The 14,604-nt window shown below is 39.9% G+C and overlaps 1 protein-coding gene across 1 annotated transcript; it reads left to right on the top strand.

Moving 5' to 3' along the window:
- The first annotated feature begins 235 nt into the window (after positions 1-235).
- taok1a (TAO kinase 1a) lies at positions 236-12,567 on the top strand. The gene is made up of 20 exons (XM_086261896.1): positions 236-711; positions 4,133-4,381; positions 4,787-4,858; positions 4,963-5,064; positions 5,179-5,224; positions 5,327-5,423; positions 5,535-5,648; positions 6,105-6,196; positions 6,391-6,484; positions 6,599-6,680; positions 6,783-6,944; positions 7,062-7,262; positions 7,383-7,511; positions 7,800-8,036; positions 8,142-8,270; positions 8,401-8,604; positions 8,743-8,982; positions 9,360-9,572; positions 9,696-9,878; positions 10,330-12,567. Exons 2-20 carry the CDS (start codon positions 4,250-4,252, stop codon positions 10,864-10,866), a joined length of 3,066 nt encoding a protein of 1,021 aa, XP_086118022.1. The 5' UTR covers positions 236-711; positions 4,133-4,249; the 3' UTR covers positions 10,867-12,567.
- Positions 12,568-14,604: the final 2,037 nt, after the last annotated feature.

The raw sequence follows: 14,604 nt of genomic DNA, 5'->3' as shown, positions 1-14,604 counted from the left end.
TATTTCCTCATCATCGATAACCAAGTCCTTTCATTTAAAATACATATTACATTTATAAAGTCCCCCCCCCTACTCACATCTTATGCCAGAAATGTCAAAAGTGAAATTATTAAAAGTAACTTCGATAAAAATATGAACGTGATCGCAGGTCCAGTGTTCTTTAATGATGTTCCAGTGTCTCCGCCTCTGGATGTACATGGGTCAGGGAGAGTTTACAGCAAATTCAACAGGCAGGGCGGAACTGCTGTTTGCACTGAGGAGCACAGACAGCCTGGCACATACACACGTCTAAACGGCTGCGGTTAGTCTGCCAGTGTGAGAGGTTAAATCCCGAGGTTTTTTTCCCCCAACGATAAGGCGGACATTATCGCGGCTTGTTTAATGCGGTTCTGGAGGTGTTTGAACTTCCCTCACATTTCCCCCGACGCATTTCCACGAAGGGAGGCGGCAGCGGATCGCTCGGCAGCCATCTTTGGACCTGTCTGGGAGTGGGATCTCTGGCACCCCAGTTACTTGAAGGGTGGGGATTTTAACCTGTAACAATTCACAAATGTGCGCGTTATAATCGACTGACAGCGTGAAGAACCACAAGGATTTGGCGCACGAAGTTGCCTCACTGGCGATGAAACTGAGGGGATACTTTTCAAATCCCAAACTGTTTTGAATTAGCGACATTCTCCACAGCGCTGAAGCCTGGCCTGTCAAAAGAGGGTGAGTTTCAGCTAACTGGCTAAGCTAACTTAGCAAACATAACAAACGTTAGCCAGCTAATTTAGCTTTTTCTGATAAGCGAGTTCTTACAGGTCGCTTAATTCCACATTATCCATGTTTATGTTCAGCTGTTCACGTCGTAAACACGACGCCAATTATGCTTGGGCTGTTTCGCCATATGACACGTAACTTGGCTAACGTTAAGTTTGGTGTGTGTAGATGACATCACACTCCCAAGCTGCTGTCTTTTTATATTTCCGTCTTTTTGATGTGATTTTTTTTTAACACGACGCTTAAAACCGCTGTGGGAAAGTGTTAACTTTTAATGAATCCCAACCAAATAATCTGTGAAATTCCGGTTGTTTTGAAACTCTAGGAGGAGGAGACAGGTAAAAACGCAGCAGGTAATGCTGCGCTGCTGTTTGCCTCACCAATCTTAGTTTGGGCAAACGTTGGATATTTTAAAGGTTTTCAGATCTATCGCCCTCATTCCTCTTGGGTAACTGGTGCCTAGTTACCAACTAACTTAATATACTTGAAGGCATAAAGATACACTGGCTACAATGTTACAGTGCCGTTTCTGTTTGTTTTTGGGTGAAACAGACGTAAACCCTGTGCTATGTTGTGCCATAGATTGGCGTGCCAAACGGAGGTGTCTTAAATGACCTCCATTACGCTTACATTTGTTTAATGGATTCTTCAAAGTAATGAAAACTACCTGTATTTTTTTTAAGTTACTTCTAGGACATGGAAAGAAAAAATGTTTTACTTTATTAAATTGCGGCGCACTTAAGAAGGCGTGCCATTGCTGCAATACCAAGATAGACAGATAATCACTAGTGAAAATGCTCAGCAAGGCCCATTCCTACCTCCCTATAGCTGCACGAACAGGAAATGCTGAGAAATGCAGCGCAGTGAGGGCATACATTGAGAATTCCAGCCCTCCAGTTCTGTTGTCCTGTCCTGCTGCATTCTTGTGCATGCATTTGTGCAAGTTGGAACACCAGGGTATTTATATTGTTGTTGATCTTGTTGTTTGTGTTTGTTGTTTTCTTCTTTTGTTTAATGAAAGTATCAGTTATCATCATTCTCTTTTGTGCTCACATGTTCACAAGTTGAAAATGCTATCATGAGATATGACAACAAAGCTCATTCATGAGAAACAATGTAGTGAAGAACAATGGCAATAAAGAGCCACAGTCCCACATGGTAATGGGGCTTTATTTCAGAGCTGTGGCTACAACTGTGTAGTATAGTGAGTTGTTCAGTGTTGTTGTGAGACAAAAGATGTCTGCTTGGAACTGGGGGCTGTTTCTCCCAGGCTGGGAAAGAAGTCTTGTGACTCTAGCGTCAGCCTTGCATCTGTTTGCAACTGATCATCTGAGCCGAATGGACTCAGTAAACTTTTCTCGGTGATCTTTTACAGTCTACATTAGTATTAGTGAAGCTGTTTCAAAGTAATAATGGAAATTAACGTATTGAGCGTGGTGTTGCGGGCTTAGTAATAATCTTTTATTAATTTCTGTATTTTTAAAAGGCAGAGACATCATGATAACCTGAAATTTAGTAGTTGATATCAATATCAGTAGAATTGCACGAGTCTCAATACCCAATTTGATGTACTTGGACATAAAATACCTTTAATCGCACAAAAGTCATTTTAAATCACTGTCATGGTGGTTTAAAACATTTAAAATGTTAACATTTTATTGATAGTTAGCCACTGCAAACATTTAGGTGCATGAGTGATTTCACAATGGCAGTGCCAGGTGTCTCCAAAAAGAAAAGGTTAGTGTATTTCAGGATAATAACACAAAGTAGTTCCACACGCTACTCATACTGCCTTTTATATCAATGAGTAGAGCCTGCGCTATAGTGGCCGCTATAGTCGTAGCCATCTTCCATGTGTAGTTTTTCCTGGGCTCATGGGCATCCTCCTCCTCCTCCTTCATCATGTAAAGATAGACTGGAACACTTGTAGGCGTTTTTGCCCCCATCACTTCCAGAAGAGTCAATACATACTCTGCCAGTGACTTTTGGCTGCTCCATTATTTCCTAAGGGTCGCCACAGCAGATGGATCGGTATGTTTGTTTTGGCACAGATTTTACACTACATTCCCTTCCTGACACAACCTCTCCATTTATCTTTGCTTGGCACTAGGCTTATACTAGCTTGTGACTCCTTAAACTAAGTTTAGTGTCTCCACTCAGTCTCAAACCGGGTATCTATTGCGTATAAGGTGAATGTGTTACTACACGATGGAGCAGTTATTGTGATGTACTGAAAAAAACGAACTAACAAAATGACTGTTGTTGGGGTTTTTTTTCATAATTTTGGTATTGGCTTTGCTGACAATGAAGAGCTAACCATGTTAACCCCCATAACCCCAGTGAAATTATATTGAGCTTTTGATATATTATGTTAATCCACACACGCTACTGTGATTATTTTTTGGTTATTTTGATCTATTTATTTGTTTGTTTGTTTAATTTGTTTACATTCACGAGAAGGCGGCACACTTGACTGCTTCCAGTAAGACACCACTTATGAAAAGGCACGCTGCTTTTCAGATGTCATTTTCCCACATGGTGTGAATCACAAACAAGTAATTTATTTTAATTCTAATGAGTGTTTCTGTTGTGGATATTCCAAAGTCAGGGCAAAGGAAAACTAAGCCGTTACTGTGGTATGACACCACTTTGAATAAGTGGTTTCAAACAATACTTTTAATAAACTAATAAATATAACCTTTGAATAAACTTTTTTTTTTTGCTGAACAAACCCTTTGATCACTTTTAGGAAGATGCATGTACGCTGTTTGCTGCGTTTGAGAATGTTTTCCATGTACCTGCAGGTTTAACCAGTCATCCCGTCACTGGAATACTGAGTTTTCCTTCAGTCATTAACACTGTGAAGGTGCTCAATTTCTCTTCCACGTTCAGGCTGGAGATGGGCAGCTCTCAGGCACGTCTTTGTATCCTCCTCACATCTTTTTGTGTACACACCAGTCACTGAAGGTGTGAGGCCAGTTTTGTTGGCCTGATTTCATTGCTGTGGTTACTATGGAAACAGGAGACTTATCTCTTGCTACCTCAGGATTTCTGACATCATGGTTAAGTTCATGCTTTGTTTAGCCTTCTCATGCCCACATTATTAGGCATGTCTGTTGCTCATCCGAACAACTAAGAGCTTTCTCACTTATATAGCCTTCTAATATGATATAATCAGTGTTAAGAAGTATTATTAGTAATTCAGCATTTAAGTGAATCTTACTTCATAACATCCAGCTTTCCTTTTCTTGTAGTGTGCTGTGCTTCACAGTCCATACAGTGTTGCTGTAGCTTTCTAATTTAGAATAGCAATGCATGTGTACATCTCTGCTAGTGTGTTTACTCTTGTTTTTTTTTCTTGTACTTTCAGTTCTGAACACATATGAAACCACTGTCCTGCAGATGAGTCATCAGTGGGGGCTTTCACGTCGCTGTCGCAGACCCAGATAGTTCCTGGCGGCAGCGGCATTGCCCCCAACCCCTAATTATGCCCAATAACAGTCGGGCGGGGAACCTCAAAGACCCCGAAATTGCTGAACTCTTCTTCAAGGAGGACCCAGAAAAGCTCTTTACGGATCTTCATGAAATTGGACATGGCAGCTTTGGTGCTGTATATTTTGTGAGTATTTAACAACACATGCATACAGACATACCCACAAATCAATTAGATGCGTGTAATGGATTTAGAAGGTTTTAATACAGATATTACGCCTAAACTTTGCTTATGTTAGTCAGCTTAGAGAGAACTGATTACCATAATGTTGTTCCCATGTTGCCCCAACATGTCTGCTTGTAGCTGTTGTGCATGTGACTTAATACCGATTAGCTCAGGTATCATGATATCACAATGGGGCTTTTTAATGTTGATTCAAAGCACATAGATATAATTTAATCTTTACAGTTTCATAATGCAAAGTTAATTAAGCTATATGGAAGTAGGACCTTTATTGCCTTATTTATCTCGCCGTAGCTTAAATCACAAAAATCTTGACAATCAGTTTTATGTAATGTGTTTTTTATTCAGGCACGGGACGTGCAGACAAATGATGTGGTGGCCATCAAGAAGATGTCATATAGTGGGAAGCAATCCAGTGAGGTATGATGACCTCAAATGTTCTATATTAGGTTAATAAACTGTTTATTCATGAATAAACTTGTTCTTGCTGTAACAGTCCTTTTGTTGTTTTACTGTTGTCCCAGAAATGGCAAGACATAATCAAAGAAGTGAAATTCCTGCAACGAATACAACACCCAAACACCATAGAGTACAAAGGATGCTACCTACGAGAGCACACTGCATGGGTGAGGTTCTACAACATTGTGTTAATGATGATGATCTTGATGTAAGACTAATATTTATTAATTATTTAAGGGCCAAATATAAATTCACACAAAGCACTTCTGATTTCCTTACAGCTGGTAATGGAGTATTGCCTTGGCTCTGCTTCCGATTTGTTAGAAGGTGAGTGGAAAACCTTGGAAGAAATTACATTCCTGTATTTGCCATTTTTATCCCCATCACCTTTTTTCTTGATTTACATCACTTATTATACATCTTCTTCAGTTCACAAGAAACCTCTGCAGGAAGTTGAAATAGCTGCAATTACACATGGTGCTCTTCAAGGTTTGGCTTATCTTCACTCCCAAACTATGATTCACCGGTGAGTGTTTCAAGTTTTTTTTAGGAGCATGCTGTGCACAGATTGCTTTAGCCCTCATGCACTGTGTCTTCTACGTCTTGCTATAACCATTTCCTCTCATGTGTTTGACAGAGATATCAAGGCAGGAAACATCTTGCTGACAGAGCCAGGGCAGGTAAAACTAGCAGATTTTGGCTCTGCTTCCATCGCCTGTCCTGCGAACTCCTTCGTTGGGACTCCATATTGGTAAAATTCAAAACATCTTACTATAATAATTTATCTATATATGTCTGTATATACCCTGTCTCCTTCTTAACAGATGGGCAATCTGTTTACAAGAACATTGTCACATATTAAACATAATTAACATCTATATGTGAAAAAACCTTCTAAATCCCCATTCTTTTCACTAAATATGGAAAGAAATGCTGCCAGACTAATGTTATTGCTACTTTCACACTGCGAGCAGCCAAGTTACCAGTGACCAATCATGGCCAGCGACATTTTCACAGCGTCATGGATAAAGTGCATTGCCTGAACAGAGTTGAGGCCAACTCAATTTTTACTTGTTGAGATTCAGATCCGTCACGTAGCGACAGCTGTCAGGTGCCCATTTGCAGCTTCACATCCCTGCCTTCCACTGGAATATGAAGTTAGCATTGTGAATGTGATGCCTTCTTTGTTTTTTGTTATTTTTTTCAGGATGGCCCCAGAAGTAATTTTAGCCATGGATGAAGGTGAATATGATGGAAAGGTGGATATTTGGTCTATGGGTATAACCTGCATTGAATTAGGTATGTCCTAGCTCCTTTGCTGTTGCATTGTTAGAATTCACACATCTGCTTTTATACTTCAGTTAACTGCTCACAGTCAGCAGCAGTGTTTCTCACACCATTAGGTTCATTCAATTACTGATGTGGCTTTTTCTTCTTTCATCCTCACTTTCCTTGTATGCATTTCTTAATGTAACCTGTTTCTTGGTTCATAGCTGAGAGGAAGCCACCACTCTTTAACATGAATGCAATGAGTGCCTTATACCATATAGCACAGAATGACAGCCCCACACTGCAGTCGAGTGAATGGTGAGTTTAGAATTGGATCCATATTTTGTTTTTCAAATTGAATAATGTCTATTTATTATTTATGTTGTTCTTCTACATTCTAAACTTTGTTCATATATGATCTCCCAACTGTAGGACGGATTATTTCCGAAACTTTGTAGATTCTTGCCTTCAGAAATTACCCCAGGATAGGCCAAACTCTGAGGAGCTTCTAAAGGTAATCAACCAAAAATGATTGTGACCGATTTGTTATTGTGATGAATCCTTATAGACAAATTCATGAATTTAACGCAAAATGGCTTTTCTGTTGCTCGTCCAGCATGCATTTGTCCAGCGTGAGCGACCTGAATCGGTTTTAATAGACTTGATAAGCCGGACAAAGGATGCAGTACGGGAGCTAGACAATCTGCAGTATCGCAAGATGAAGAAGATCTTGTTTCAGGAAGTCCACAATGGCCCAACAACACAAGATGAAGAGGAGGTCTGTTTGAAATTGTGTTAACCCCTCCTTGCTTGCCTCTCTGCCTTTCATAGTATTGTGTCCTCTGACACAAGATGTGTTGTAATCTTGTTACTTTCTACTTTCTTTTACTTTTAGGAGCCAGAACCAAGTGTGAGTAGGACCGGTACAGTGAACAGTGTAGGGAGCAACCAATCCATCCCCAGTATGTCAATCAGTGCCAGTTCGCAGAGCAGCTCTGTTAATAGTTTAACAGATGCAGGCGATGACAAAAGTGAGGCAGACATCGAAGGGGACCACACAGTAATGTCCAACAGCTCTGTCATACATGTCAAACAAGTAAGACATCTTTCTTTCACTTTTCATTGAGTAAAGTGTTATTAGTATTATTCTCACTGGAGTATTGTTTAGATTGGTTCTAAATAGCTTGCAATGTCTGTATTGTTGTGCACCTTTTAGGGAGAAGAGACGTGTAACCAAGATTTACAGACTCACAACCAGCCAACTGAGCAGCAGTCCCCTCCTCCACACACGCCACGGCCAAGAAGAAACCGTGAACACTTTGCCACAATACGCACAGCTTCAGTGGTAATGATGCTGTCATTTCATTTGTACATCATTGCTAACGAACTGTTTAATATCTCAGATAACCATGCATATACCTGCTGGGTGTTTCTGTGATTGTAAAAAGGCAAAAATATTTTCACCCAGTGTCCTCGTGATTATTAGAAGCGTTTACCTTAAGGCAAGCAATATATTTTTTCATGTAATCATCAGAAGTGTTTTGAACAAGCTTGCAATTAAATCTATTCACAATACTTGTGTGCCTTATAAACTTCATGTCTAAAGATAAGTATTTTGTCTTGTGTTTGCTAGCTCACTCGCCAGATTAAGGAGCATGAGCAAGATTCTGAGTTAAGAGAGCAGATATTAGGCTACAAGCGCATGAGGCGACAGCATCAAAAACAGCTGATGGCTCTGGAAAACAAGCTGAAGACTGAAATGGACGAGAACAGACTCCGTCTGGACAAGGAACTGGAGAATCAGAGGAATAGCTTCGCCCAAGAGATGGAGAAACTGATCAAGAAACACCAAGCGTCAATGGAGAAAGATGTATGCTTTCAGCTTCTAAGTGTTCATTAAGTGTGTTGTCAGTGTTATCATTCACTCACTGTTATTGTGCATAGAAAAAACTGATTATATTTGTTTCTTTATCAGGCAAAAACCTTTAGCAATGATGAAAAGAAGTTCCAGCAACACATCCAGAGTCAACAGAAAAAAGAGCTCAACAGCTTTCTTGAAAACCAGAAACGGGAATACAAACTTCGCAAGGAGCAACTTAAAGAGGCAGGCAGATTGGTGTTACAGACACAGAAATACATACAGATTTCTTTTTTCTTTTTAAACTAGCAGTTGGTAAACATTAATCAGTATAAATTAAGTGCTGGTAGTGACCTTCAGTCTGTTATTACTTTAGGAATTGAATGAAAACCAGTCAACTCCCAAGAAAGAAAAGCAGGAGTGGTTGTCCAAACAGAAGGAGAACTTCCAAAACTATCAAGCAGAAGAAGAGGCCAATTTACAGCGCAGACAGAGGCAGTATCTGGAGCTAGAGTGCCGCAGGTTCAAAAGGAGGATTTTGACTACTCGCCACAGAATCGAAAAGGATCTATTGCGAGAGGTCTGTACCTTTCTCTACCACTATACTGTTGAACAGTATGTTACAAATATTAAGTAATCCACAAACTAAAAATGGTCTGTTGTTCTGGAAGTAATCTTATCTTGTAAATGTTATTTATCTCCATTTGGACATCATTAGGAGCTAAGTAAGCGTCAAACCCAGAAGGACTTGGAACATGCTATGCTTCTCCGGCACCACGAGTCCATGCAAGAGTTGGAGTTCCGCCAGCTAAACAACATCCAAAAGACGAGGGCTGAGCTGACCCGACTACAGCACCAGACGGAGCTTACCAATCAGCAGGAGTACAACAAGCGAAGGGAGAGAGAACTTAGACGCAAACATGCTATGGAGGTTCGCCAGCAACCCAAAAGTCTCAAGGTCAGGAGAAGTTTCTGAACATGGGTGTATATTAAATATTCAGACGCTGATTTTAGTAAAAGTGCTTGTCTAGGCACTATTTGAATTATACTTCATCATGCTTGGGTCAGGACTAGCTGGAAAAAAAGATGCACAGATTTAGGAATAAAATGTCAGCCTCAGAATTAGGAGTGCCCAGCTTTATACCTCTTGATATTTTACTGTTTTAATGAAAAAAAACAGCAACAAACTGAATAGACCGTAACCCAGAATTACTTTAATGTAATGCTTTGTTTTCTGGTTGTACTTCCTCACTTCTAAGCATGCTAGCTATTATCTGTAGATAATAGTTGGGAAGTATAGTGCATATAGTATTTACTCCTTTCTCTACAATCTAGTCCAAAGAGCTACAGATCAAGAAGCAGTTCCAGGACACTTGCAAGATCCAAACTAGGCAGTATAAAGCACTGAGGAACCATCTGCTGGAGACGACACCAAAGTCGGAGCACAAAGCTGTCCTTAAACGGCTGAAGCAAGAGCAGCACCGCAAACTTGCCATTTTGGCCGAGCAGTATGACCACTCTATCAATGAAATGCTTTCTACTCAGGCGGTGAGTCTGGTAAAACTGTAAGACTGTTAGTCTCTTACCTGTAATGGATATGGCCACATCAGTAATAGTTGAGTATATGTTTTACTGCTTGGACCCTGAATGTGATCTTCTCGCTGGTCTTAGCTTCGTCTGGATGAGACTCAGGAGGCTCAGTACCAAGCCCTACGAATGCAGCTACAGCAAGAGCTGGAGCTTCTCAACGCCTACCAGAGCAAGATCAAGATGCAGACAGATGCCCAGCATGAGCGTGAAAAGAAAGATCTGGAGCAGAGGGTGTCACTCCGAAGGGCCCTGCTGGAAACAAAGGTTCTCCGCCATAAATTATGTTCATGTTAAGATTTACATTTATATTTTCTTAAGCTATTGAGTCTCAGAGTTTGGATGTAAAGGGGCAAAATGCTCCTACCTTCAGTTAATCCAGTTTGTTTTACATGCAATGTGGGTGAAGTGCTGATGGGATTTACATGAGGTCAGTGGCCTTCTCATCGTTATAATGATAAAGAGTTAATTCGTCCTGCCATACGAGCTGCAACATGATTAAAATGAGAGAAAGGGAAAGCAATAATGTCCACTGTGTACATGTTTACTATTTACCTTTAAGCAGGTTAAAAAAGGGGGGGAAACTATGGCATAGTAGAGAGCGTCCTGGGATTTTAAGAGTCCTGAACATTACTTTAGTTGCCATGTTTGTAAGCCATAACAATATTGCGAACAGTTTAATATGAATTTCATTTTTTTCCCTCCTTTTCTGCTATAGATTGAGGAAGAAATGCAGTCCTTGCAGAATGAATGCTCAGCGCGAATCCAGAGCGTGCTGGAACGCCAAGCCAGAGAAGTTGAGGCTTTTGACTCTGAGAGTATGCGCCTAGGCTTTAGCAACATGGTGCTATCAAACATCTCTCCAGAGGCCATGGGCAATAACTTTCCCGGGGCTCAAGTAAGTTGGTGTCAACATCAGCAGCAGCACCCATCTGGAAGCTCTCAAGGTGCACACTGGGGCAGCAGCAGCTCAGGTGCAGGGTTCAGTCACCAAGGCAGTTACCATCGATATCACTCCAGTCCAGGAGGGGCATCTATGCAACATGGCTGGGGACAGGGCATACAGGGAGGAGGGGATTCGACACCATGGGGCCACCCATCAGCTGGAGTTCTGGGCGCACGCACTAGTGGTATTCAGAACAGCCCCCAGGGGATGGGAAGGACACCCTCGGGAGGGCACAGTGAGCAGGGAATGAGCAGGAGCACCAGTGTGACCTCTCAAATATCTAACGGGTCCCACCTCTCCTACACATAGATCCCTCATCAGCCATGGAATCAAGAATCCAAGTGCGGGGAATCTAAAAACACATCAAGGCAGAGCTCTATTGCTCCGTCTTTCTCAGACACTACCCCACCATTTACCATTTCTCCCATGTACAGATGTGGATGTGTGATGAAATAAATGTTGCTCAGGTCAAAAGGGCTGGAAAAAGCACAGCCCGCCCTCACGGCAGTTTATCGGCACACATACAGATCCTTAAAATTTATGTTGCATAAGCAGTTTGAGTGTCAATATGTTACTTTCATTTGTGTTTAGTTACAGTTCTCTCCTAAGGAGGATTTAAAAGAATAAAATAAAGAAACAAAAAAAACATAAGTTTGTGCTACTCACAGCCATTGCTCTCATTTTGCACATGAAACACTGTTAAAAGCCTTTGACATGTGTTAATTTTGTCCTTTTTTTTAAATGTATCAAACAATCACAGAACTGATTTTATTCAGGACCTCCCTTCTTCACTCTCCCCATTCGTATTCAGTAATACACTGGGCAATTGTTTGATGGTGGTTACGAACGCAGCAGAGTGAGTGAAGATGCTTGTGATGCCAGCCTGCTGTAATGGTCGTCATGATGACTTCGATTCCTCTTATCTTAGTTGGTTTTCTTTCCTCTACCAAAACGAAACATTACAGATTCAGAGCCAAATAATCTAGTCTTAACTGTTTCACACATGCTACAACTATCCTACAGTGCCTTTTTAACCTATGATAACTGAAATTAGTCTCAGATCTTTATAGTTTAAATTTCCTTCTTCCATTTCTTATCAGTGTTAGCTTCTTTTGTTTAGCCTATTTTAGCAGGTTTTCAGACATTTTCCTCAGATTCTCATATTCAGTACAGTTTAAGTCCTATGTATGTCGAGAAACAGAACATTGCTGGTGCATATCTGCAACCAGTTCTCATGCCTTCACATGGTACTTGAGGGGGAAACCCTTGCGTTACAGAGAATGTCACTGTACATGTTCTCAGAAGGAATTGTGACTTATTGGCCTTCATAAAGAATCCTAATAGACATCTGTTTATTTTTATTAGTGCCTTTTAAAACTGCTGCCTTGTTCAAAGCACTTTATACAACTAAATGTGTGTGAGATTTAATAGTTGACTTCTTTTCGCAAAACACCTGGTGAGTGATCATTGGTACGCATATTGTTAAGTTTAGGAGGCAGACTTAGATGTGCTGTGATCCATTTTCTTTTTTTCTTTAGAGCAATTTCCCAAGTACAGAGTACAACTACACCCAATACAATTGTAACTAAGGAGATTGCCAGTCAGTGAAGCTATGGCTGTTGTTGCTCTCAGTTGTGTTTATGTTAAATTCAGAGTGAAGAGAATATGTGAGGATGGTGCTTTTTTTTTGTGTGTGTGCGCGTATGTTTTGGCTAGAGTTTCTATGAACTGAAGCGAGTAAACTGGAGAGTTTATTATGGCAGGCAGGAAGTTAGAGTTAATTGTCATGACCATAACAGCAGGCTTGGCACAACTAAATATGAAAACACTGGGCCCAAGTAAGCAACACTAATAATTTAAAAGGTGCTAAGTTAATAATGTTACACCAAGTCATTGAACCCCAAAACTTGGGTGACTGAATTGAGCACATGCTTGCATTTTGACGTTGTAGCATGTAAAACTTAGTCAGTGCACAGTTTAAAAAAAAAAAAAAAAAAAAAAAAAACACAAGCCAAGTGCGAAATACATGTGGCAAAAACACTTCCTTTCCTCCTCTGAATTATATTCATGTCTGCATTCTTTCTCTCTCTTCAGTTTGTAGTTAATGAACTATCGCTGGAGAAGTATGTTCCCATTTTACCTTTTAACAGCCTCTCCATTCAAGTGAGACTTGGCATTTTGACACTGAGAATATAAAACACTTTAAAGATAATTCTCTGGAGTTGGCAAAAGTGACTGCTCCTCCTCACAAAGCTGGAATTTATGTGTGTGTATGCGTGTGTATGGGTTTTTTTTTTTTTTTTTTTTTTTTTTTTTTAATTACAGGAATTTTAAATGTAAACCCACATTTTAAGAAAATGATTTCTAAAAACTGACAGACTACAGTGACATGTGTAAACCTTTCACGCTCAGAGTTTAGGTGTTAAGTTGTGTGGACATATCTCAATGTTACGCTTGGTTTGTGTACACTGACAAATTGCCTTTACTATCATCTTTAAATACCACTCGTTTAGTCACCATCTCTGAGTATTACCACTGCGGAGTTAGTTCTCTGTCGCTGCACACATTCGACCATTTGTCTCCATTCCACTCTGATTCAGAGCCGCCCTTTCTGGCTGGCTCTTTCTGAATGTTGTTTGTTGCTCTATTCCTATCATATTTGAGGACACACAAAAATGCTGGGATATTTTTCTTTCTAGGTGGGATTTTAACTTTCATTATGTATATATTCTGCCTAGAAAGTATGCATTGTATCAAGTTACATATGGTTTGAACCCGAAACTTTTTTTTTTCTGTTATGCCAACTGATTAGTTCCAGCTACTGTAACAAAACAGGTTGTAGTCATCATTTTTTTCTTTTGAGTTATTCATGTTGTAAAGAAGATGAGAATGTATTTATCTTTATTGGATTGTTACTATATTCATAGGCCACGGCCAAGAGTTTGAATGTTAGGTCGATCAGACCTCACATAGATGCCAACTTTGTTTATGCGGACACATTTTGTTCACTTTTGTGTCATAGTTTTGTGTGAGGGAACCTGGATTTTGTTATCAGTCGAAAGACTTCTCCACCAGCCTGGATTAGATTTTGTTTTGTTTTATTTGTTTGACTTTAACTTTCAGATATTTCTCCTACTGACTGAAAGCATGTAGGATACTGAATGAGAATCAGCGACAGAAAATAGCGATCCTTTTTATGGTCCAACACTGTGCCATACCTTAGTTGCCAAGCCCAGATACCACTGCATTTGTTTCATCTCCATGGTTGTAACCTATCATTGGGCTGACCACATGTAATGTATGAAACAAAACAACAAGGTTCTGGTGTAGTGGCCAAAGTAAAAAGGCTTGAAAAGATGATGGGGTGACAGGCAAATTCTGAAAAAGATATTGCATTTCTTTGAAGATGTCAGTATTGTTTGCCACATTACCACTACAACTTATAACCTATAATAAAATGTATAGATGGTGGAACTTGTTATTGAATGTCAGAGAGATTATGAAGATACTACATAAGATATGGTAAAGTACAAAAAGTGGATTTAAATTGTGTACAAATATTGAGCAGAATTTAAAAAAATAGGATCAAATTTACTATATTGTTTGTATTGTATTTACTATTGTGTGGGCAGAGGGATATTGAACAGAAATCAGCTGTAATAAAGTAATTTTAGTATGGCTTACTTTGTGGTTGTGTATTTTTTTTAATGTATTTTGCTTCAATGATCACATTAAACACATTTATTTAAAAAAAAAAAGGCATGATTAAGTGGAAATGAATAAGGCTGAGTCCATGAACAGAAACTGTTTAAAAGTACCCAGGTTGGAACCCTATTGACTGTCTTAATTGAACCAAAGATTCAACAAGGTGCTGGAAACATTCCTCAGAGATTTTGGTCTTGATAGCATCACAATGTTGCCTCTGATTTGTCGACTACACACATCCATATTGCAAGTCTCCTGTTCCGTCACATTGCAAAGGTGCCCTGATCGTGTTTGGCTGGAGGTCATATGAGTACAGTAATCCCTTTGTCATGGTCATTGATC

This window comes from Aulonocara sp. 'chitande type north' Nkhata Bay, linkage group LG14, assembly GCF_057382095.1.
Source record: "Aulonocara sp. 'chitande type north' Nkhata Bay isolate Kocher_YH1m ecotype deep benthic linkage group LG14, A_spYH_male_GT1.1, whole genome shotgun sequence".
Classification (NCBI taxonomy): domain Eukaryota; kingdom Metazoa; phylum Chordata; class Actinopteri; order Cichliformes; family Cichlidae; genus Aulonocara; species Aulonocara sp. 'chitande type north' Nkhata Bay.
This window is presented reverse-complemented; position numbering and strand designations above follow the sequence as displayed.

What these genes read in the sequence shown, in the direction of transcription:
- taok1a (XM_086261896.1), top strand. Translation starts at nt 4,250, where the DNA reads ATGCCCAATAACAGTCGGGCGGGGAACCTCAAAGACCCCGAAATTGCT. An exon ending in TGCTTCCGATTTGTTAGAAG is followed by an intron (nt 5,225 to 5,326) that starts GTGAGTGGAAAA and finishes CATCTTCTTCAG; the next exon opens with TTCACAAGAAACCTCTGCAG. An exon ending in AAATGCTTTCTACTCAGGCG is followed by an intron (nt 9,573 to 9,695) that starts GTGAGTCTGGTA and finishes CGCTGGTCTTAG; the next exon opens with CTTCGTCTGGATGAGACTCA.